Raw genomic sequence first — 26,505 nt, forward strand, 5'->3', positions numbered from 1 at the left:
ATTTACAATTTAGAAAAGTCACAGCACTGCCGTCTATACACATGTGAGATTTGCCGCAGAATCACAATTTCTAAAGGAGTTTGTCCCTGAGGATTTTTGATACATTTAATTTTGAGTAACGGCTCATATCAAATTTGATAAGCATGGCACATTGGGACCTGAAATAGAGAACATAATCCTATAAACAGGATACACCAGATGAACCTACATTGTATCAGCACACCGTGCCCTTTTCCAAGGTGCTTCCTGGGTTGAAGAAAACATTCCTTTGCCTCCTTTGCACCATGCAATGTTTAGTGAACTTGAATAATATTCAAGGACTGTAATGAGCATATTATGCTCATTACAGTTCACAGTTCACTTGTGTTTATTCATGTAAGAAACTAACTTTTTGGCTTAAATTTGGTATATTTTTTCCACATTGATAATTATGCACAATACCAGATGGTTGGAGAATATCGCAGGTTTAGAATACAATATCATTATTGTTAATTGGTTTGGCCTTTTTTCAGTTATTGACCTACTGTATTTCAGCAGTTGTATATTAATTTGGTTATGGGTCAATAGTCTACAGTAGTGATTCTCATACTTGTTAATTTCAAGGACCCCCAGTTTGGTATACGACGTATCCACACACACATTGTTACATGGAAATAACAATACGATATGCACGAAAACGAATTCCACCCACTTTTTTACTTCTGTAAACCTGTGATGTGACAATAAAGACCCGTAAGGGTCCATTTGTACACAATGTGTACACAATTTGGTTCCCAATTATCGATCATTTAGCAGGGGACCCCTTGGATCCCCCTCAAGGACCCCACGGGGTCCTCAGACCCTACTTTGAGAACCACTGGTCTACACAGTACAATCCTGGATCAATTTGTACACTTTCAGTGTTCAATTAACACTCTGGACTTTCCAATATAGGCAGATGATCCTGTTAGAGCTGTTGTTAAAAATGAATCATAAATAATTCAGCAGTATTACAACAGGTATTAAGGCTATGTGAATGAATAACAACAGGATCATTTGCATCATTGCCAGTGACTGCAGATGGAATTTAGTGGCAAATGTTATGTTTAATATTGTAACTTGGTCCCTTACAAAAAAGAAAATAAAGTTTTAAACATTATCATTATTGTTGTTGTTGTTATTATTACCACCATCATCGCCAATATGTATATTTGAACTGTTAATATTAAACCAGCCTGGAAACCAAACAAATCTGCCAGTGCAATTTTTTTTAATAAAATAGTCTGGCCATGCCAGGCTAATATTAAAGGTGGGGTGCCATGATATTTTTCAACCCTAAAACCTGATCATAAGGTATTATTATTATGTAAGGATTTTTTTCAACAACAAAAAAGTGTACAGAAATTGTTAAAATTATGTTTTTATGTGGACACGCCTCCAGTTCATTAAGTATACCTGGTTCTCACCTTAGCACCTCCTCCACCACCTTAGCACCACCCACCTGTCCTTGTCCCTCCTCCTCCTCGTGCCCACACCTGTTGTGTTATGATAATGAGGGGGAGGGTATGGCTTTGTGATGTCACTAAAGCGCTGTTTCTCTATTGGCACGTTTGACCCTCAAGGTTTCAGCCTCCAGGAAGAAACTCCAAATAGTCAGAGAAGACATAAAACACCATAAAAACACCACCGGGGGGCTTTATGAAGTTCTATCAACCTCATAGACACATGAAAAACAGAAAAAGTGCAAAACCATGGCACCACCTCTTTAAACTTCATACTTTGTCGCTGAATTTGTGTGAACTTGTAAGAGCTTCCATTGTTGCAAACCTTTATTATGTTTTTGGTGGGATGGAGCAGTGTGCGTGAGCCATAGTGGATGATACAGATAGACCCTAGATTATAGAACCAAATGGACAAATGGACCCTTAAAATACTGGCCTGTCAGAGTGTGTGTATGTATGTGTGTGTGTGTGTGTGTGTGTGTGTGTGTGTGTGTGTGTGTGTGTGTGTGTGTGTGTGTGTGTGTGTGTGTGTGTGTGTGTGTGTGCATGTATGTATATATTGATTGATTGATTGATTGATTGATGTATTTATTTATTTATGTATTTAATTAATTAATCGAATGGGGGTTTGTGGCCTAATACATTATTAAAGAAATAAATTAAATTAACAAAAAATGTTGAGAACCACTAGCTACAGTAGTTGACATGTCCAGTAAGGGGCGCTTCATCAGTGTGTCAGCACTTCGGCTCTCTGTCTGTCGCTGTAAAATGTGTCCATAGGATCAGATTACACTACGCCCCATGTTGAAGCCCCAGTCGGTCTGTGGCTCTGCGCCGTTACTTACTGTTACAACTGGATACTGTTCGCACATCAAGTAGCCTACAAGGAACGCCTATGTAAGTGTATTCTTTTTGTAATTTATTTTATTTAGTCGACAAAAGGAGTGCGTGCATACAGGTTTGAGAAACAAATAGTGCTTGTGTGATCAGCTAATGATACAACAATGTTATGTTGCTAAAGGTGGCGCGATGGTTCACTCATGCGACAAAGTGGCTTTATTCGTCCTGATCGCGTCTAAAATGCTTCAATGTAGGCTACTAGATAAAGGGGGCTGTGTGTGTGGATCGCCTCGATCTGTTCCGAACTCAACAGGTCGCCTAACTTTTTCTGTTCTTTGTCGTGTTTTTGCGTCGGATCAGCCTGTTGCTCCTCTCTCCATGGATGAGATGGGAGAGGAGGAGGAGTTGAGAAAAGCGGATTGTCCCTCACAGACTGGATAGGCTACATAATAATACGGTTATAAACAGCCACACAGGCATGACTTTATTAAATATCCACGGGTCACTGTTTACATTGACTATTATAACGTGGACCAAATCACCAAAATGATCAGTTTCAGTTTGGGGTATCTTCTTTATTTGTTGATTATTATTATTATTGTCTCCGCCAGGCCGAAAGGCATGGCCGGACCGAGACTGTTTTGCACCCTGTCTGTCCGTCTGTGGACAGCTAATCTCCGGCACCGTTGGCTTGATCGCAGCGAAACTGTGCACACACACTCCCTGGATGCCAGAGCAGAACCTCTGCCCCAAATTGTTCCCATCTGCCTTTTATAGCGCCACCACGAGGCCGACTTATGGAAAACTCATTTTTTTATATTACTCCTTGTGAGATTTTATCCAAATTTCATTTAAATTGGTACACTTTATCTCTATAGTCAACTGATCAAGACGGATCCGTCAGATGTTTCATATTCCATCCTGATTGGCGAATTCCGAACATTGCTGGCCCACAATAACCTACCTGACCTGGCGGAGACCTGTGCTCCAAGGAGCACTTTTTCCTGTTATTATTATTTTGACCGACGTATTGTTTACTATTGTGGAACTGAACATGACTGAATGACATTTGGCGGTGTTATATGTTTGAGCAGACGACTTTAGCAGATCTGCAAGCTCTCACACAGGCAGCTTAGATTGGCTATGTTACGGCGAGCGACACCGTCATACGATCATGCAGATCAATATCGCGATGGGACGGGGGGCTGCTGATAGGAAGAGAGGCTCATTGTTTACAGGCGTTCCCATGGGAACGGGGCTAATCAGTGAGAGCCACAGCAGCCACTTGTTGTCCCCATGCAGCTATTTGGGACTGAATAATAATGCACAATGTGTACTAACGACACCACGGAATGTAGGCCATTGTTTCTTAGGCTACTATGACCCCCTGAAGTGTGATTTACATATTTTACCAGCGATTCCTTCAAAACTATGTAAACGCAGTGAGTTGACACAATGTTAGCAGTCAGGTGGATCATTACAGGCTAACTGCTGGGCCACTGTTGTAACATTTCTCATCATGTCTTCAGTGTTTCCACTCCTGTCAGCAAGTACTGTAAGCATAGTAGAAGCAGTGGTAGCAATAGCACATGTAGAAATAGGCCTACTCTGTTACAAGTAAAAGGCCTGTGTTCAAAATGTTACTCGAGTAAAAGTACCAAAGTATTGGCATCAAAATATACTTAAAGTACCAAAAGTAAAAGTACTAAAATGTTTGAAAATAGCAGATCTACAAGCTCACAACGCGTCGCGACGTGTTGTGAGCTGGTAGATCGGCTATTTTCAAATAGCCTATGTATAAAATAGGGCTAAAGTGGTTAATGTATGTTTTATAATATAATAATTTATATTTGCAAAGCAACTAGTGACTAAAGTTTTCAAATAATTGTAGTGGAGGAAAAGTACAATATTTGTCTCTGAGTTGCAGTGGAGTAGAAGTAATGTACAGATGACAAGACATTTAAAAGTCATGCCTAACTAACTGTCAACCCTGAACTAAAGAGCGTAGTCCGTTTAGAGGTGAATGTAATATGTTTAACCCAGTGAAATAAACATTAAACCGGTCCGTGCTCTCGGCTCCACAGGTGGCACTACCTGTCGCTCTACTTTGGTCATGTAATGTCTGCCAAAGTCTTTGGCATGTAATGTAGGCTACTCTAGTCCGCCACAAAGCCACTGTAAGGTCAATTACTGGAGTCCAGGAATGGCAATTGACAAATGTCAATCCATCAATAAGAGCATTAGCCAAAGTAGTCTACAGTATGTATGTCACTACCTTGATATGTGAATGAACCGTTTGTTCCAAGTAGGAATGCACAATATTGAACTTTTGGCAGAATTCCAATAACCGATTAATTGCATGGTCAAATACATCAATACCGATACAGCTTTCCAGTATGGTTTACCTTACACCTGTTAGACAGTAACTGCAGATGCAGACTTCTAAACAAAAATGTGCATTTGTATTACCTGATCCATCCTACTGATGCACATATCAGTTCAAACAACTTAATTGTATCAAAGATGTAACATTTGTTTTTCTTTGCGCCTTTTCCAACTTTTGCTCTTATTTGTTCTATGTAGACCCTTAATTTGAAAGCCTCCCCAGAAAGACACTGATTGAGTCTGCGGCCTCTAACCACCACAAAAGGCTTTTCCAGCTTCACATTCTAACATAAATATTATAGAATAAAATATCAGTGCAGACACCGATTTGACCAATATGTAATTTTTGAGTAAATATCGGCCACAATATGATGAACAAATGATTGTGCATCCCTAGTTCCAAAGTTCAATTCACAATAGCATTAGCGTACTTTCTATGGAATGTCGTTTGCTGCAGTGCTAAATATTTTGTCTGTTAGTGTTTACTTAGTGATTTATTGGACGGACTGAGAAAGTGAAACGAGTCACTGTTTCGACATGAAGCTTTTGATAGAAATATTGTGTGTTTGTTTGTGAACACTGGGTGAAACTAGACATCTTTATTTCAGTTAAGATAGGTAAGTCAATCAAGAATCAAGAGGGGTTTATTTTATCACTCACTCATACAGGTAAAAGCGAGCAGCGGCATTTGTTCTGTAAGTTCCAAACAGAGCATTCTATGACAGGTCTGCATTTGAGGATCACCACCAGACAGAAGTACATTGCTCAGGTTAACGACTTCACTAAGGCCTGCCACAGGCATGTCACCCAAGTCACGAAACCCCTGCCAAAGTCGATTAATGAAGTCTCTCGGGAATTGTAATTTGCGGCCGTTAATCCATCAATAAGAGCATTAGTTGGATATATAAGAGACCTACTGTAACGGCCTTGATGTGCGTGTTCCCTATAGTTGCCTGCCGGTAAAGGTTTGCAATTGCACTGGGACTCCGCAAATAGCCCCACGGTTCGGTTCAGTTCAGCGAAGACACGATGGCATTTTGATGAAGCATCCGGTGAGATAAGCGCCCAGCACCCATCAGAGAAGGGCGACATCCAATTCACGTTGACATTTAGAAGTAGAGGACATTGGAGAAGTCAGTTACTGAGCGGGAACGCTAGGTTAGCTTTTGGTTGTGACATACTGCAAAGAAAGCATGAAAAACAACAACAGAATGAGTCAGTGAATCATGCATTTGCTGGTTTACCGATTGCTGGTTTGCTGACTCACATTTTGCAGCCACTGATAAGCCTGCCTTATTTATACTTCGTCACGCAACGGTGTCACGCGCTGAAAACAGCGATCTGTAAGCTGCCGTGAGCTTACTGTAGATCTGCTATTTTCTGCATTTGCAAAACCGTTGTATGATGGAGCATGAATTGGGCAAAAGATGCTATGATGCTGCTTCTCCCCGTATGTGATGCTATATTGTATTTTGCAGGCCTTGGAAGAAAAGAAAGAAGTGATTTTTGTTAATGGGCAACTATCACACTCACCTGGCATCCAGAAATGATTGAAACAATGGGTAAGTCATTTATTATTCTGACAACATTAAAGCTGCACTATGTAACCTTCCTCTTCTACCCCGGATTTGAACCGGTTTTCCTGCGCAAGTGCTGACATTTTTACCATTGAGCTAATAGAGCATGCCTGCTTGCTCAGGGGATAAATTGAATCTTTTAGAAAATTAGTGTCAGATCCTGTGTCGAGGTGAGACATTGACACAATCTAAATGTCTCGAGCAGGGAGACAAAATACAACAACCCCAACCCTAACGTAATTAAATAATGACATACTATGTTGTATGATAGATGGATAGAGGACAGATTTTGTATGAATATGAGATGATTTTACTCATCCCATTCCCAACAGAGCTGTAAAAGACCCAGTAAGGGCCAGGCCCAAAGATATCCGTACCACACTCCTGCTCCTCTCCGAAAACAACCCTATCTCTCAAAGCGCGTGCATGTGCATGTGCACATACATACACACACACACATACTGTAGGCTTACAGTCTGGTGGGAGTCTTATATAAGCAGTGTGCACGCTTGCGAGGCAAGAGCAACCAAAACAACGGCGGCAGAGTTACCCACACTGTACCAGCTAACAGACACGTCCTCCTGTCTGCTGAGACCTCCGCGCTATTGGCTTGTTTACAGCCGCTGTTCAAACAGCCGAGCTCCCCCCCCCCTCCTCGTGTACCTTGTGCACCCCCCTATTAGGTGTTAGTCACAGTTGGGGAGCCTCTGCAATTGCTTCGTCTCTCGTCCAAATGACGTCGGACCAGCCGATCTTCACTAACAAGCCGCTGTGTGTCTTGTTAGCGAAAGATGAGGCTTGAGTTGCTCGATTGTTGGAGCTTATGCAGGGTCCAGCAAGCAAGCTGTAGAGGGATGTCACCCCCCTCCCCCCCTCGCTCTCCTGCAGTTACCCATTCTAGGCCTCCGTGCATCCCGCCATTGACCCAGAGAAAAATAGAAACATTGTTATTCTGAAAGAGAATAGCACATGAACTGGAGTTTTTTCCTTCTTTCTTTCTTCTTGCTATCTATTTAGCTTGTTATTTATTTTGCTTTCTTGCACACACAACCTGGAGCCACATTATTCCATTATTGTAACTTCTATTGAATTGCAGTCAACCTTAACTAACCCTTTGGTAGGAAACCTGTGGTTTGCCCTCTCTCCATTAGTCTCTCTCTCCTCTGTTTCACCTTCTGTTTCTCATTTACTCTGTTGCAATATTAACTACATTCCATTTCCGCATCATCTAGAGGCACACGTTTTTATGATGACTGAGAGAAACCATTCCAAACCAAATAATATCGGTCCATTTAACCTAAAGTCTGTATTGCACTGCACTAGTGTATAACAGGGCATTTCAAAACAGCCCGTTTCTCATCCTTGTTTGCCCCCCACACACTGCTGTCCTCCTTACCGATGCCAGATCTTTGGGTCCGATGCGATCCCGGTTTTGATAGATTACCTATGTTTTGACCAATATTTTGTCAAAAATTGCTGATCAACTGATCAATCAATTAAAAAATTATATAACTTTGATTTGATTAAAGTTTCTATTTGAGAAGTATAATCAAACAAATAAATACAAATAACCACTTAAGCCGTATTCAAACATGAAATAAATAGGCGATCGTTGCAACACGTTGTGATCGCTGTGATCTTTCACGCATAATGTTCACATTGGCTGCACAATTGCAGATCAAAAAAGTCAAATAAAGGCCCATATATCGGGCCAGACCGATACATTGGTCAAGCTCTAGTCCTCCTGCTCTCATTCATCTTTCTCCATGTCCTGTCCCTCATCACCCTTCATCCACTCTGCCCGGCACTGTGCTGTCACTGAACTATGTGATGGCTTGCAGATACGCAGCGTGCCTTGCAGGCGGTGGAGCGTCTCCAGGCCAGGCTGAAGGAGAGAGGGGAGGTGCCCACCGAGGAGAAGCTCAGCCTGCTCAAGTCAGTGCTTCAGAGCCCCCTGTTCCACCAGATCTTGGCCCTGCAGAAGTCCGTGCAGCACCTCAAAGACCAGGTAAGCTCACCAGGGGCTGACCATGGGATCATATAAAAGAAAACAATGCTTGCACACTCACTGGAGTGGTAGGTGCCGGCCAGACCAACGAAAATCACAGGCAATTCCAAATTTGAGTCTGCACACTGTGTGTCTTAAAGGGCTCCCAGTCAAGCTTTATTTGTTAACGTTTTGACTAAAAAGCCCTCTTCCGGAATTTCTCAAGAAAACATTTTAGTCGAAACATTAACAAATAAAGCTTTGACTGGGAGCCCTTATAGCCACAGAGTCCAGACTTCCCAACAATATGGGAAAAGGCAGTTCGCGTCTGAGGTCACAACCTAAAAGATCGGCAGTACATGTTGTTTTTGTTCTTGTGTAACAGAGAACGTTTTATTGTGAAAGAGTTAACCGGATGTGGTATTCAGTCTCACTCCGTCTGAGACACAACCTAAACTGCATTCGCTGGGGCGGGGGTCCCGACCATAGATATAGATGGTCCCGACACTCTGGTCCGTAGCTTTTAGTGGTTATTAGCTTACTATTAGCATCGTCTATGGGAAAGACCATGTTAACGGTTAGCGATTATTAGTGATAACATGCTAACGGTTGCTACATTACACTTGCGCCACGTGATGATGAGCCTACACTTCCGCCACGTGATCAGGCCTAGCCAATCAAAGTCGCCATGTGATCAGGCCTAGCCAATCACAGTATGCGTGTGGATAAACAGGGTGTGGAATTAATCCAATTGTATATATAGAAGGTATACTTTGGAAAATTGCAGATCCATATCACATTAATTTTGTTGTTGTTCCAACGATCAAGTGGGAGACTTTGAACAGGTTTTCAGAATATCAATGAATGAGTGGAATATGATTGCCAGCATTCAGAGACAGCATCAACAGCATATCTCCATGGTGATAATAATGGGTTAGAATGGCGAGCTAATTAAATTTTGACCCTCATTTGCGAGGTTATCCCAAGTCGGCTGGGTGCATGCAGGGGGATACCACGCAAATTAGGCATTTGCATCAGCATTCACACAGCATGAACAAATCTCAATTCTCACCTGAGAACCGAGACTAAACTGTGAATTACTGATAAATAGCATTGAGCTGCCCCCTTGACAATCAAATAGGAGAATATATGAACCTAAACGCTGCAAAATCCTGAGTGCCAGTCTAATGAAAGTGTAGATATGGGCCCTTGCAGTACCTGTATCCCTGCTATCTAATTAAAACTAATGTATGTTGTACGTCAGTCTGACACCAGAGATTAGACTGGCTGGCAGGATAAACTCTACTCTTATGTCTCTGCCTAATAACACAGGCAGCACTGACACAGTGCAGACTGCTATAGGCCGAACTAAGAATACATGTTCTTATCTCAGGATAAGAACATTATTTTAAGCTAAAAAGTATTTAGTACTTCAAACTCATACTTTGAACAGCCCTGAGGCACAGCTGGAAGTTCATTGTTAGATCTTAATAATGGTGTATTATTACAAATTACTTATACTCCATATTCTATGGATCCACTAAAGGCATATTGGGGAGAATAGATTCCCGTAAGGACATGGAAAGGGGATTTGGAAGCCAGTTGAATGCAAAAATAGTGATATTCAATTGCTTAAACGAATGCTTTGCAGATTTTAACCTAAATCCCTTTGTTCTGAGGTGAGGAGATCATATGGTGTGGCAAACAAGAGAGCTTGCCTCCACAAAATGCTGAAATGTCCACATGATGAAGTCAAACGATGTGTTTGGTGTCATCATGCAGACCTTTCCACATTCTAGGGAGAAATACACAGAACAGTGGGATTTAGGTTCAAAATCGGCAAAGTGTCCCCTTAACAAAATAAAGCACTTTATTTGTTTAGTGATACTTTTAAATAAAATAAAACTGCTTTCGCATTCGAGTGACTTCCCAGCCTCATTTATTTATTAGTCCATATTCTGGAACCATTCCTTCCCCATCACCCATAAACCCCCCACTCCCTCAATTCATGTCCTATATTGTGTTCTCACTCCTATACTGTCCAGATATATTAAAGGGTTATATAAGTGGAGAGAGTTGGCCAAAGCGAGGAACTTTTCTCTGGCTGATTCGGCCCCTTGATAATTTGAACGTTTCAGCATGAGAGAAGGGTTGTTGGGTCATGGCAGATATGTGCGGAGGGGCCGGGGTAAGTGCTTGAGACACAGAGGGGAAAGTATGTAAGCTATGCAGTGGGAGGTAGGATGCTGAAGCTTTTTGTATCCCTTGTGGAATTCCGATTATTAAAGCCCTGCTGGCATTTTTGTGTGCTGGTGCTTTAGCTTGCCTCACATGTGTTACATTCCAACATACTTTGTAACTATCGTGAGGGCCTTGTGTCTCTGTGTGTGTGTGTGTGTGTGTGTGTGTGTGTGTGTGTGTGTGTGTGTGTGTGTGTGTGTGTGTGTGTGTGTGTGTGTGTGTGTGTGTGTGTGTGTGTGTGTGTGTGTGTGTGTGTGTGTGTGTGTGTGTGTGTGTGTGTGTGTGTGCGCGCGCGCCCGTGCAGCCGTGAGTGCGTGCATAAACAAATGCATATTTTCATCAATCTACATCCTCATCAAATCTCTATTCCAATTTCCCGGAACAGCTCTTGAAATAAAACAAATTTCATAATGTTAAAACAGATATCTGTGTTTCAGCAATGCTCTTCAATTCCAACAACAGAATCAATTTAGATGGAAATACAGTGTGCTTTTGTTGTGAAAAGAGCCAGATACGCACAGTAAACTAGCACGCGCGCGCACACGCACACGCACACGCACACACACACACACACACACACACACACACACACACACACACACACACACACACACACACACACACACACACACACACACACACAGTCTCCTGGCTCCTGGCTCCACTTGTTAGGACCGGTCACCATGTTGCCATGGTGACCAGACCTGCTCTCCAATGAGAAAGAGGCCACTGCCACCATGTGAAGTGGGGCAGAAACAATTTCTTAAATGTGAAAGAACCAAACTGGAACTTTAATCCTCTTAGCCAGACGCTGGCTAACAAAGCTCATTGTTGTACAGGAAATATGCTTTATGTTAACACACAAGTCAAATCCTGTAGTACTTAATGCTGTGTAAATTCTTTCTTTTTGCATTGTATCTTTTTAGTTTGTGGACCTGTACTTCTGTTGTTGTTGTTTTTCTTGTTTTTATCTTTTGGCCCTATTCTGGCTAGGTCTCACTTATAAAATATGTTTTTATAGTCTCAATGTGACTTTCTGGTTAAGTAAAGGTTATATAAATACAAGATTCAAAAGGGCAGCTTGAGGTTGCCATATTTCAGAGGGAGTGTTTATCAAATGACGGCTGTCCTTTTTAATCAAATTCAGGGGGACCATAAACGTTACGCCCTTTAGTTAATGGAATCAAAAACACTCTTTTACACAGTTGTCTCATTCATGTAATTCATTAGTCACACAAGCAAAGTCATTTCGGCAATTAAAACTGGAGCATTTCAAGGCCTCCAGATGGCTGTGATGCCTCTTCCTCCCAGCAGGACAGAGATATTGCATTTAATTTGAGCAGTCATTGTTGGAACATCAGCTAAGAGCCTTGATCTCCTGAAAGGTTACATATTCATTGGTATGGTAGATAACAAACTATCTCCCATTGCGTTTTAGACACCCACACTTCTGAGTTTTCATACTCACCCGCACACTGTCTTCACTTGAGATATCAACAGAGATATCAAAAGTCTCTTGCACACCTGAATAGAAATCTTTGTGACAAGTGCGTTGGTGGAGTAGACGTGTATACTTTGAGGAATCCAGGACACCCGTCTTCACTGCTCGATAGAGATATCAAATTATTCCTCAAAGTATACATGTCTACTCCACCAGCGCACCTGTCACAAAGATTTCTTCAGGGGTGCAAGAGACAGTTGATGACCTGAATTTTCATACGGAAAAATAAATCTAAGTGAAATGTATGTAATTGCTTTCGCAGTAGAGATATGTGCTTTTGGTTTAAATACCTTTCAATGTGTTTGTTTTGGTTGTCTCCAACAACTCCAGTTGTCTCTGTCCATGAGCTTTTTGCCAACAAATCACTGATTTATTCGGCTTTGAACAGTGGGAGAACAATATGCAATGACACATTTTGACATAATGGTAATTATTAACTTGATAAGAAATGTCTGGCTCAAAACACTGCGACACATCTCTACAAACGATGGCTAAACATTCAAAGATGTTGTCAATGTGATGACAAAATGTGATGGCAAAACCACAAAATGTATTCATCTCGTTAATTCTGTTTCTAGGGAGGTAGCCCATCACAACTCGGAGGTGACCTTGGCGACTCCGTCGCTGCAGTGAAGCCTAATGGCGGCCATCTCTCCTACCCAGAAATCTCCACTGTCCCACATATCAATGGCAAGCCTTCGGCTGAAGAATATGAGCATGTTATTCAGTCCATGGCACAGGTATGACTCATGTAAAACACAGGAAGACACTGAGCTGGTTGTACGCTGCTTTGAGTTCAGTTGAAACAGTGACGAACATGACACTTTTTTGCCCTTCAAGTTGATAAGTCTGAGCCGAGGCAGTCCCACCAGATTTATCGTCTGTGTTTTTAAGCATTTGTGATCTGTTTCATATTTAAAAATCCAACATCTCATTTGTAAACCCCTCTTGGTGACCTTGATCAGGTTTTGTTAACTAATATGCAAAGACATTCAAAGTTGAGACTTCTATATTGCTTGATCTGCTCATCTCTCCTGAGGCACTTCAAATATATTTCTATGTGTTGCCTATTGCTTTGATGCTCCAGTAAGACTATGAACGGCTAAGTAACTCTCTCTCTGTGTGTGTGTGTGTGTGGTGTGGTGTGGTGTGGTGTGGTGTGGTGTGGTGTGGTGTGGTGTGGTGTGGTGTGGTGTGGTGTGGTGTGGTGTGGTGTGTGTGTGTGTGTGTGTGTGTGTGTGTGTGTGTGTGTGTGTGTGTGTGTGTGTGTGCGTGCGTGCGTGCGTGCGTGCGTGCGTGCGTGCGTGCGTGCGTGCGTGCGTGCGTGCGCGCACGCTCGCGTGCCTGAATGTGTGCATGTGTGTGTGCATGTGTGTGTGTGTAAACCGGTGATGCAGGGACGCTATGTGACACATGTGGACCTCGTAAAACCGGTGTCAGGTGGTCTGGGCTTCAGTGTGGTAGGACTGAAGAGCGAGCACCGCGGCGAGCTGGGAATCTTCATCCAGGAAATCCAGCCAGGAAGTGTGGCGTACTGGTAAGGAAACATCAAGAATAGAGCTGCATCATATATTGTTTCAGCATCGACATTGTGCCATTAGATATTAGTATTGTACTAAAAAACAAAGACTAGTAAAATGCATCATTGACGGGGGTCCCCAGGGTTCTATCCTTGTACAAGCTCACTTGTTCACAACGCTTTAACTTGTAGATCTGCTATTTTTGCCGAATGTTCGCCAATTATGACATGCCCTGAATAGGGACGCTAGAAGTGGTTAATCAGGTAAGAAAGAAAAACAGTACTGTCCATATGATAAATACAATTATTTACTGACTTCTTGGTAACTGGTCTTGAAAGTACGTGGTCACAGAGGTGTAGAGTCAACCAAAGTATTGAAGAAATGTCTTCACCCTAATCATTGCTAGGGTTGTACATTATTTACAAACTGAAAGTTGGTTTATCTGCACATATCAGCATTCAGCACTTGCATGTGCATGGTGCAGGGGTAGTATTCCTGTCCAGCACTGCGGACAGTGCGGAGGCCATGGGTTCGAATCCTCCACGGTGCCTCCAGCTTGGCCGAGCGCCCAGACGAGCACAATTGGCCGTGTTCAGGGGAGAGATGCTGGGTGGGGATGTTTGCACTAGCAACTCCTACGGGCTGGGTGCGGCGTCTGTCATCGGGGGTGCTGAGCGTTTAGGAGTAGGGTGCTTTCCCACATGCGCTATGTCGTCCCAGTTGGGGCTCCTCAGTGTCAGCAGAGAGTGTCAGCAGAGACAAGACTGCACAGAAATGTGTGGGGAATTATTTGGGGTTTGGCGTAAGAACAACATTGGAGAAACTATTGGAAACTCTGAATATTTGTTTTTAATAAAACAAAGTTCTGCACATTTATGTAACTCCATCTTTTTGCAATATGTGACGGCAAAAAACTAAACTATGTGCAAGGACATTTTTTCCAATATCATTCAGGCCAAGGGGTATTTGATATCCTAAAACACACCAAGCATCACAATTATCACTACACACTAGTTTGACTTCCGTCCCAGATGTTTTGTGAGGGAGTGCCAAACGCAAAACGGGATCAATATTATGTGTGCTTTCAGTCTAAAAGCTACATGGTTAATATATTCTTTAAAAATGCATGACTATTCTGCAAAATGTTAGAAAGCTCGTTTCACCAAGATTGTGATATGTTATCGATTCCCTCTGATTTAATATTCATTTTGATAATAAATATTTCATATTTTCGCTTTCACTTGCAAATAAAATCTGGGGGAAATATTAATTCCACACTGGGCACTGCGGAGAATTTTATTCTTTGTATTTCCTGGAGTGGTGTTTTGACTGCAACCAGAACTGAACCATGCCTCAGATGATTACTAATGCTGCACAGCTTTTTTCTCCTTATTTTCACTTTCTTCGGACTGCGCCCTAGGCCAGTGTAATAACTGGATGGGGGGGCGCACTACAAATCCTGAACCTATGAACCCATGCACAGCTCCATACTTGGCCCGTGGGTAGATTCAAGCAGATCTTCAAGTGATACTGTGGTCAGAATTAAGCATGGCATGGCATTTGTGTTACCCCAAAGGTAGATTTACTCCAAAACCTCAAAAGACTCTAACCTGATATAAAATAGAGCCCGACCCATGCAAGATTTCTGGGTCTGGTGCCAACCCCGAGTCCTAGACCACTGGTTACCGATGTTTTGACTCACATTTTGAAAAACTTAGATTTTATTTAAGTTTCTATTTCAGAACATTTAACTAGAATGTATTGCCGATATGTTTGAATATTTTTGAAAACTGGGACATTTGTGCCTGCCTATAATGACATGCTCAGAAGGGACGGCAGGTTGAAAGTGTTAAACAATTGGGACACTTTGGATGTTTAATTGCCGATGCAAAAAGTGAAATAATGGCTGATATATCGGGCAAACCGATATGTAGGTCTGGCTCTGATACAAACATCCATTCACTAAACGCTGTCTTCTCTATACAGTGATGGGAAGCTGAAGGAAGCGGACCAGATCTTGGCTATAAACGGCCAGCCCCTGGACCAGACGGTGACCCATCAGCAGGCCATCAGCATCCTGCAGAAGGCTTCGGAGAGGGTGGACCTCACTGTAGCCAGGGGACCCATACCCCAACTGGCCACCCCTGTGGTATCACGCACGCCCTCTGCTGCCAGCACCCTGTCAGCAAACTCCAGTGCGGTAAGAAGAATGCATACCTTCTCTCGCAATTGGCAATTTAATGGGACTAAACACACGAACAAACACACACGCACGCACGCACGCACGCACACACACACACACACACACACACCCCCCCACACACACACACACACACACAGGCATGGAAGCATGCACGCACAGCAATTCTTCTGCACCTTCTGAGACCATGCTAATGGTCACACATGCTCGATATAACATATGGCACATTAAACACACAGAGGCATATGTGTTTGTGCACATACACACAGGTGCAATTCCCCGGGGTGGCATCTCTATGGTGTTACGCTCCAGTGAGGAAAAATGCACACGCTTGCATGCATGCATGTAGGATCCCATGCCTCAGATGATTTACCAGTGCAGCAGAGATCCATCCCTGACCTGCAGTTAGATTCAAACACATCCTCCACTGATAGCGGATGAATGACTGCTGCTATCGGGGCAGAATGTTATATTTTCTTCTAAAAACCTGCTGACTGCACGGAAGATGCAGCCAAAGCCTTCCCATCGCTCCTCGCTATAAGATAGGCTTATTAAAACCTGAGCAGTGAGACGAAAAAGGACTTCCCACATTTATACCTTATACTACAAATATATTAACCCATTTTGGACAGGAACCCCTATTTGTAACTATACTTTTCAGGACAGGAACCCCTTTTGGGGTTCCTGTACAGTATATAGCAACGTAAATTTTTTGGAATTTTTTTTATAAATATTTGAAGTTTTTCAGAAAACTTAGGTCGGGATTTAGACGGCGTTTTTAAAATCGGCCTCAGGTCTAAATGGGTTAAACGTACTTGTATAGCGCTTTTTGAAACAAGGTTACAAATTGCTTTACAAATACTGGATAAAAACAACGGCAACATTATCATCAAAGAGATTAAAATAGTAAAAGTAAAAAGATAAACAAAAATACAAGTGGAAGGCATAAAGAAAAGGCATGAAAGGTGATAAGCATGGACACAAGAGAGGGATTAAGAAGATAAAACAAACAGACAAACACTATGAAAAGGCCTTGACATTGAACTGTTTTCAGAAGTGATTTAAAAGAATGACTTTGCTAGCCTTTAGGTCTGCAGGCAGGCCGTTCCCGGCCGCAAAAGGCTCAGTTAAAGTAATGAGGCGAGTTTTAAAAACAAACAAGAGAGCCCAATCTGAGGATCTCAGACTGCACTCAGGTTCATACGGGACCAGCATATTTAACCCATTTAGACCTGAGGCCGATTCTAAAAACGCCTTCTAAATCCTGACCTAAGTTTTCTGAAAAAACTTCAAATATTTATTCAAAAATTACAAAAAATGTATGTTGCTATATACTGTACATAGCAACAGGGGTTCCCGTCCTGAAAGGTATAGTTACAAATACGGGTTCCCGCCCAAAATGGGTTAAGGAGCCAGGAGCCTGGCCTTGCAAGGCTTTCACATTCATCAGTAAAATCTTGAATTAAATTCCAAAACTCAGTGGCTGTATTTTACACCAGTTGGAAACAGAGTACAGAGTAGGCTAATAGGCTCTAGGCACAGCAGCCAATACTGTAAATAAATTGGGCCTCTTCTACTTCCTCCACAGGTGTTACCAATGATACTAATGAAGGCTCTGTTCCATTCTGGTCAAACAGAGTCAGGGTGCTGATATTGTGCATGTTGGCTCACTGGAAAGACTCTGCTACACCAGTGGGTCTCAAAGTGTAGCCCAGGTACCCTTGTGGTTCTTTGCTGGTTTGGGGTTCCCATTGCAGCCGAATCGGGAGCAGTACTGGCACCTGCCGTCTGTAGTTCTTCCGGGTTGAATGGGAAAACATGGCACAGGCTGACTAAATAAGCGATTTAGAAGTTTTTTTCAACCCCGTCCTAAACATTTTACTTCCCAGGAAAATCTTAAACATCAGTAGGTGTCTGGGACTACCTTTACTTTTTGGATACGATGTTGCGAAAAAGGTGATCTTCACTACGTTTAGACGGACTCTACCTCTGCCGGGAGCCGGTACATGCAGCGGGACCTCATCTCGGAGCTATCGTGGAGAGTGAGGTTCCAAATGGGGCTAGTATACTCTCAGAGTTATGGGGGTCCTTGAGATTCAAAAGTTTGAGAACCGCTGAGCTACACTAAATGGAACAGAGCCTTCAATAGGACCATTGGTAACACTTGTGAAGGAAGTAAGGAAGAGGCCCAATTTCTTTACAATATGGTCACTGTGCATAGAGCCTATTGTGAAGAAATAAAAGCACGAAAGGCCTTTCCAAGGTCTGCAAATTATAAGAAAGCCTTAATTTTGTCTGCCTCTCAGCTGGAGGAAGCATAATTGTAGAACGCTTGTCACTTTTTGTCATCATGTCACATTGTATTATAATTGCCCATTATGAACAGTTATTGGTACCAAGAAAGAGTCCCCCTCCTAGCCATCGATAAGAGACTCAAACTACTTTATATCCCAGCTCAAAATGATCCTTTCCACACAAATGATACCATTCTTTTACAATGTTGAGTGTGAGCCGTTGAACTTGTGTTAGTGTTACACCTGAAGCAACATAAAAAATATTTAGATGTGTTACTTTGTCTGTGCGTCTGTCTTTCATGTGAACCCAGTGGCAGCATGTGGAGACCATTGAACTGGTCAACGACGGCACCGGGCTGGGCTTCGGCATCGTGGGTGGAAAGACCACTGGGGTTATCGTCAAGACCATCCTCCCTGGAGGCATCGCTGATCAGGTACCTAGATGGCTGCATATATCTCCTGTCTCACGAGGAGTGTTTTGGTCGGAGTTCAGCCTTGCCTATACAGGGAATAGAAAAATTACTGAATAGGGAAAAAAATACATAGGAAAAGTATGTTGAACTCAATTGACAACCAAAACATTTGATTGCTCATTCAGGCCTTATGGTGCTGCATTTGGTGACAAGCTGGCTAAGTGCTTTTCACTCAAGGGTAACTTTGCTTTAAATGCGATGAATATTTAAAACAGCATTGCTAAAATAGCTTAGGGCGCAATGAAGAATACATTGTGATTTGAATACGCCAGAGGCCCCTCCCTAGGCAAGAAATATTCACCCGCGCATAATGTAGTATGTATGAGCAGCGTTTGTATTACCCTGTGAGACTTATGCCCGATTTATACTTGGTTGCGTGCTGTGTCGCGCACTGAAAATAGTAGATATACAAGCTCACAATGTGCTGTGCTGCGACGTGCTGTTAGTTTGTAGTTTTGTGTGCTACACCGGCACGCACAATGAGTGAGGCAACCTAATCGTTTATTCGTGTCTTCAGTGAGCACACCTTACCCTGACAAAGTTACAATATTACAAGGGGTTTGATTCGCTTTAGGGCAGTGGTTCCCAAACGTTATAGCTCAAGACCCCAAAAAGAAATTTGATGTCTAACATGGTTTGTTCTGCTCCAGGATGGCCATCTGCACAGCGGCGACCACATCCTGAGGATCGGCGACACGGACCTGTACGGCATGGGCAGTGACCAGGTGGCACAGGTCCTCAGACAGTGTGGTAACAGGGTGAAGCTGGTCGTCACCAGGGGTCCCGTGGACGAGGGCATCACGGCCACTGTCGTCTCATCCTCGGTGCTGCCCACTGTCAACGAGCAACAGGTGGGCACTGGGCATATATATTGTTTCGTTGTGAGCACATAGATGTGCCTTCGATAACAAGAACGAGTGACCTCACAACATGGCTAACCTCCCCTCCCCTCCCCTCCCCTCCCCTTCCCTCCCATATATATTGAGTTCAATGGACAGGTGGCACCATATTGTGAGGTTTGCAGCTATTACTTTCAATGGTGTGACGTCACATTCTCTTTCTGCATTCACCTTATTCTTGGTACTTCTCCAGGGCGGCCTTCCTGCCTAATAGGCTGCAGGTGTAATGCAGGTAATCAGTGTGTTGCCAGATTTTGCAAGAGAAACAAGCGTCCAGGTCTAAGAAAACAAGCCCAAAAGAAGCAACTTTAGGCTAAGTGTTACCACTTTACATCAGCTATTTGAAAATAGCAGATCTACAAGCTCACAACGTGTCACATCCCGACACTTTGTGAGCTTGTAGATCTGCTATTTTCAAATAAATATTGGGGGGGGGGGAGTAAACATTTTAACAACACAAATCTTGTATGGGGGTCCCTGGCACAGAATATTTTCAGATGGGGGTCCGCAGACAAAATACATATTAATCTGGTGGTCCTTGACAACAATGAAAACATGTGAGAACCACTGAAAAAACATTAGGAAGCAAGCCCCAACTAAGCAACTACACTTTAAAAACAAGTAAGACGCGCGAACGCGGTAAGCGAACGCAAAAAAAGAAAAAAAAGAATGAACATTTTTTTTTAAAAAAAGTAACCAATAAATTTTTTTATTTTTTTTTTAAAAATCTGCGTTAAAAGGAGCATCTTAGAAAAATACAAATTCACAAAAAAAAAACTTGGAATGTTTTTGAACAATTCAACAAAGTGTTTGAAGTGCCTGTTTCACCCACTTCCGGGGGGCGGAGCCAAAATCCGAGCCCGATGTATTTGTTCGTAGACCCCCACTTAGGGGGGGTAGAAAAAGTTTGGGAGCGATTCGGGCACTTTTCATTTAACATGGGGTTTCAATGGGGAGGTTTTAGGAGCCTTCTCCGGGGCGTGGCTTCCGGGGGAAGGGGCGGGCTTAAACGCAACCTTGACAGGTGTGTTCAGTTTTCAAAGACCTTTCATTTGATGTATGGTACGTCTAAATTGGACATTTACTTATCTCAGAGGAGCTGCACACAGGCAGTGCACACAGGCAGTGCACACGGAGACACAGAGACACAGAGACACAACCCAAGCAGGGTTACATAGTAAGCTCCACTTGGTCGGAGGCGCGGCGCCGCGCCTCCTCCCGCGTTCGCAACAAGCCCAAAGTCGCTTATTATAAGCTTAACTTAACTTTACAAATGTTTCACAAAATCAGGGTCCCATTAATCCAATTAAAACACAATGCTAAAATAATAAAACAATTTATGGCTGTTGACTTTTGGAAGGTGCACGTATTTCATCTGACAGCTAAAATACTTGGAATATGACAGCAAACCCCCCAAAAAATAACATTGTGTTAAATAATGAAATAACAGAAGGGGGAAATTCATGCAAAACATGTCCAGTCACATTTACAAAGTCATAGTCATGGATATGAAAGGAGAAGTGAAATGCCATGGGTTTGAGTCTGGTCCTGCTGCATGTCAGACACTACCATAATGTTCTTACAAAGATCACAGGACCTCGTGGATGACACAAGCAGAGGTTAACTACTTAAGCCAGACTAAGCCAGACTTAGTCATATGACAAATAGCAAACATAGCCCACCTACAAGCTCACAATGTGGGGCATCACTACATGAGGTGAGCTTGTAGAGCTAATATTGTAGGACGAGGTGGCCGAGTGGTTAAAACGATGGATTGCTAATCCATCTAACTGAATAGGTAGAGGACCCACCTGGGAAGCAATGGCAACACTAGTAAACAGGAAACCCCTTGATATGGGGCTTTAAATTATATGAAATATAACCCTAATTGATATGTTTAAAATGGTTCCGGATTGGACCTTCAGACATTATGTTGCCGCACATGCACTTTACAATGTTGACTGAGCTATAATACAGTTGGCCTATGAGATATCTATTGATCAGACAAGGTGCCTCATTCAGACACTTTGAGTGTGAATTTCTTTTGAGATAAGCAGATTCTCTGCATACAGTGTCTGGCAAGACAATGATGATTTGATTTCCATATAATAGAGTCCAAAGCGAAGCACACTCATCCCAATAAAAATGTGCAGGTGCTGAACAACAACAATACGTACGCTGGAGAAGGAAGGGAAGTCTGCACACTGTGTCTCAGCTCTCAATAGAAAACATTTTTTTAAATAACAAAGTTTCAACCCAAACGGCTCTTCGTCAGTTCTGATGAAATGCTGTTTGGGTTGAAACGTTGTCATTTAAAATGGCACTTCCCTTCCCTTCCTATTCCAGTGATTTCCATATAGCACACAGACGGACGTCACATAATAAGGTATATACTTATGTCTGAATTGTATTGGACATGAAGTTTTGTCTTCCATTTCCTTTCCTGTCTTGTTTTCTCAGGTGTAGAATAAAGGAAGGAGGGTGGTTTGGGAGAATTAGAATAGTGGGTTACGTCAGCTGTTAGGCAGCCTTTTGGAGAGCGCTGACAGCACTAAATGCTTGCAAACAACAATTTCATGGCCGTTGTCAAATCTGTGCTCCATTTACATACGAATGCATCTCAGTGACTCGTGCGTTATATTATACCCTGTCATCCTCGCGCACGTCAGCTGCATTCTGTCCGTGTCTGACATGGTCAGCGTGCACATTAATCATAGTGTTTGAAGATAATAGAAAGTCGGGGGTTGAGCGCTGGTGGCCATTTGTAGGATTTAGGGAACGCACGCTTTGTGCCACCATTCTCTTAGTCACACATTCCTGCTGCTTGGCAATGGCTTGATGTTCGCTCAACTTTCCTGTTTAGGGGGATGGGACGATATGAAAATGTCATGTCACGATTATCGTGGCCAAAATAATAACAATATTATTGCTTGTAGAAAAAAACAAAAAAATGCCACTTTTGTTAACCACTTGAATCCAGCATCCATATTCTGGGGGTACCATTAGCCAAAAATAGCCACTGTGTTGCAGATCTACAAGCTCACGCTGTTGTACTGTAGATCTGCTTTTTTTGGCGAAGAGATTTAGTGTATGTAAGAAGTACATAGCCAACTCAGGTCCAGTGTACGATGAAGGACAATTTCACAATAAATTAAAATGTCTACGATATGATTATTGTGTTTTTTTTATTGCGATAAACAAGAACAAGTGATTATCATCCCATCCCTACTTGCAGGCTTATCTTTTTGCCGCCGTTCTTTTAGTCACATGTCCCTGCGGCTTGGCAGTGGCCTGCATGTTGGCTCACCTTTCCTGTATCACTGTTTCTACAGAGCTACGAGGAGGAAGAAGACACAGAGGCCTTTGAAGTGAAGCTCACCAAGAACGCCCAGGGTCTGGGGATCACCATTGCAGGCTACGTGGGAGACAAAAACTCAGGTGAGAGTCGGTAGATTTCGGCGAGTTTTAATTACAATCTAGCAAAATGGTGTAAGCGTCGGCCTTGTGTTTATGCACCGGTGTCGTTATCTTATATAACTGAGTTATTCAGTATAACCTCTGTTTCTGTGTACAAAAATCATTCCAATAGCTGTCATATGACTCATGAGCCTTTGTGTAAGAAATTGTGGGCCTAGCATTATTTCTTTCTGCAGCGGCATATCAAATATGATTCATGTATTTGAAGAGGAAAATTTCAAATGGCAAACACAAGGATGCCCAGTGTCATTATTTAACGAAAGCCAACCACTGTAGTGACATTTCCTTCTCTCTTCCATGGATGTTAGCGATATCTCTGTTAATGGATACCTCTATTTTTTTTCTCCACTTCTCAGAGCCCTCTGGCATTTTTGTTAAGAGCATAACTAAAGACAGCGCTGTTGAACAGGATGGCCGTATCCATGTGGGAGACCAGATCATCGCTGTAAGTACTTCACTTCACTCCGTTTAATTAAAACTTCCCTTCATTTACTGGCATGAGGTAAATTGCTCAATGTGTGCTTTATCCCATTTATATTAGAGATTAAATGTATTAATTTAGACAACGGGAGGGGATTATATAAGAGTCAGATCGTTATACACTTAGGCACTTAGGGATAAAGTCTTGAACTTCACTACTGCAACACATCAGCAAGGAAGTTAAACTCTCTTGTGTTGTTGCCCGAGTTAACTTGTCTTCTGTCTTGAGTTTGACTTAAAGCGCAAACCAAATATTATTATATTTGTGCTGTGTTTTCAAAAATTCTCACAAAGTCTTGATTTGACCGAGGGGATTACCATGTCTGTGTTCTACAAATCCTCACGCAGTGAAATTACATCGGTAATGCGCTGCAGGAACGAACTTAAAAAACACTTAATGGACTGTTAACGAAGTCTGAATTATTCAAATGCGTGAGGCTTAATGCTCCCCAGAATTATTTAAATAAACAAAGTGGCTGCCAAAGGAGATTGGGGGATACACACGCCCGGTGCACCCTTCCTCCGTTGCTGTTGTTAGCATTCCTCTCAATGTTAATTACCATTGAGATCAAACCAATTTCACTTATGCTAATCATGTGTATTTGTTGACTGCCAATTCAGTAGTTGACTGCGGCTGCTCTAGCCCCCTCCTCCCGGTCTAATCCTTATGCCATTGGTTCTCAACCTTTTCATGTCAAGGACCCCCAAATTTATGTATTTGGCCGCGGACCCTCATCTGAAAAGATTTTTGTACCAGGGACCCCCATACAAGATTTGTGTTGTTAAAATGTAAAAAACCTCAAGGACCCCTGGGTTGTTGGTAAACAAATAATTGGTCTATATGCACACAATTTGCTGCCCCCTGCAGGTGGATGGTGTGAACATCCAGGGCTACACCAACCAGCAGGCGGTAGAGGTACTGAGACACACAGGGCAGACGGTCCACCTCAAGCTGGTTCGGCGGGGCTTCCAGCCGGAGGAGGTCCCACCGCCGGTGGCCCCCGGCGCCGCCACCCTCCCCGCCTACACCACCGCCACCACCACCCCCAACACCACCGCCGTCGTCCTCAGGGAATTAGAGAGGACGGACAGCCAAGGTCATTATAGTTTTGCGCTTCTCATTCGTTTTTATTAAGCAGTGATAGCCGCTTCTACATCTGACTTTGTGTGTGTGTATGTATGTATGTATGTATGTATGTATGTATGTATGTATGTATGTATGTATGTATGTATGTATGTATGTATGTATGTATGTATGTATGTATGTATGTATGTATGTATGTATGTGGCATAAACAGCTGCAACTAATTACACTAATTTAAGAGAGAGAGACAGCAGCCGCCTGCCTGGTCTTTTGTTAACAGTATTTGGGTGTGAGGCACTGCTTACTTTCTCTTAGTTGTAGCTGGTAGTTTACACTGCGGACAGAGAGGAGACTGCTCAAGGTAGTGAGGACGAGGCCCAGAATGTAGGCCACTGTCCTTGTTTAATCACAGATCTGTCAAGAGTACTATTACCTGATGCAGGAATTTTGGTTTGACCTCTAAATTCAATCTACACTTTACACAGTTTAAGCATTTAGGAGAGGCTCTTATCCAGAGCCACTTGCAAAGGCCCTGAGATCCATTGCAGAGATAACTTGGATAACTCCCATCAATGTATAGGGAAGACTGCCTTACTGCATGAAGACTTTATTAACCACTTAAACCCTATATATTTCATTGACCGGAGTTGCCCCGGGCTTTATATTAGGCCCGCTTCTTCTTTCCCCTCTACACCAAAACGGTGAGCTTGTTGATCTGCTGTTTTTGCAGGATGTTCGCCCCCCAGAATAGGGACACTAGGGTTCATTTCCTCAACTCACATCCAGAATTGCTTGCAAATCACATTTCTGAATTGACATGAAACACAACATAATATCGTCGCTGTCGGGCAGAAACCTTGTAGATATGAGGTTTCCACACGACATGGGACAATATTGAACTCGCCGCTGTCATGGGGCTTCCATATCCGCTTCACCATTAGTTAACACCACGACTTCAATCCTTCACATGTGGGCAGGAACCTTTTACTTACGCTTCCACCCCCCAAAAAAACCACAACCGCAGCTCTATAGATAGAAACCAGAGCCCTCCTCCGCCCTGACGGGGAGACCTTGAACTAGATGAGGTCTGTAATTGAGTCCGTAGTAAACATCAACACATAATGCAGCAAGCAGCGCTGCAGGGAAACTCTCATAACACACTCTGGAGCATTGGTAGTCAGGACAGGAGCAAGCTCACAGTTCAGAGCTCAGCCAAAACGATTACATGTATGTACTGGTTAGCTATGATGGATATACTGCTCAATACATGCGTGTGCATGCCCATGGGTACGCTGTAATGGCGGGTCTTTGGGTTCGTTAATGTTAAACGCTGAGGATTTTACTGCGTGGTGCACATTGGTGAACAGTATGTACATTTACTTGAGTACTGTATGATACTTTTTTTTTGCAGTATTTGTTTTCGTTTTTTGCAAGCTGATCTCCGCTAGATTTTAAATAGGATTTGAAATATGGTACCTTTGACTCCACTGCATTTGTAGGAAGGGACTCTCGGGAGGAAACGTACAAAAATATATCATGGATTAACCTTAAAGGACAACTTTGTTTTTTTACAACCAAGGTTTATGTTTTAGCTTGTAATTATCGTGAAAATTGCTAAAACTATAGAAAGCAGTATGAAAAATAAATTAACCCTCATCTTGTATTTACTTTAATTACAAGCTAAAACATAAACCTTGGTTGTAAAAAAAAAACAAAGTTGTCCTTTAACCCCTAATACAAGCTCACTTCTATTTTAGAACATTTCTGAACATTTCTGAACATTTTCGGAAAATGTACTTCGTGATTTGTAATTTTTTAATACTTAATTACTTTAATATTTACTTCGAGTATTATGCTTTGTCCACCACTGCAGATAGTTGTTTCCATATTGTACATTCCGTGGTCAGCACGCATTTGTATCTTGTTTTTATTCTGCCATGCCATCCTTAACGGCGGTTTCATCCACTGCTCACACAGATGAGAAGCCACTCCAGTCCCAGAGCGACATATCCGATGTCCCTCCAGCCGAGGATCAGCTAACGGAGGACAGAAACGGTAGGAGGCTG

The 26,505-nt window shown here is 42.6% G+C and overlaps 1 protein-coding gene across 2 annotated transcripts in view; it reads left to right on the plus strand.

Moving 5' to 3' along the window:
* The first annotated feature begins 2,279 nt into the window (after nt 1-2,279).
* The window catches only part of mpdz (multiple PDZ domain crumbs cell polarity complex component), a 94,483-nt gene continuing 70,257 nt past the window's right edge, over nt 2,280-26,505 (plus strand). For both annotated transcript variants that reach the window (XM_080452131.1, XM_080452132.1), the window contains exons 1-12: nt 2,280-2,378; nt 6,185-6,268; nt 8,125-8,291; nt 12,591-12,752; nt 13,410-13,549; nt 15,519-15,732; nt 18,338-18,460; nt 19,150-19,350; nt 22,731-22,836; nt 23,232-23,320; nt 24,224-24,452; nt 26,417-26,494. In XM_080452131.1, coding sequence (XP_080308257.1) covers nt 6,253-6,268; nt 8,125-8,291; nt 12,591-12,752; nt 13,410-13,549; nt 15,519-15,732; nt 18,338-18,460; nt 19,150-19,350; nt 22,731-22,836; nt 23,232-23,320; nt 24,224-24,452; nt 26,417-26,494 — 1,525 coding nt within the window. In that variant the 5' untranslated portion in view covers nt 2,280-2,378; nt 6,185-6,252. The remainder of the gene's footprint in view (nt 2,379-6,184; nt 6,269-8,124; nt 8,292-12,590; nt 12,753-13,409; nt 13,550-15,518; nt 15,733-18,337; nt 18,461-19,149; nt 19,351-22,730; nt 22,837-23,231; nt 23,321-24,223; nt 24,453-26,416; nt 26,495-26,505) is intronic.

The sequence above is a fragment of the Gymnoscopelus braueri genome (assembly GCF_963280865.1).
Source record: "Gymnoscopelus braueri genome assembly, chromosome: 15".
Classification (NCBI taxonomy): Eukaryota; Metazoa; Chordata; class Actinopteri; order Myctophiformes; family Myctophidae; genus Gymnoscopelus; species Gymnoscopelus braueri.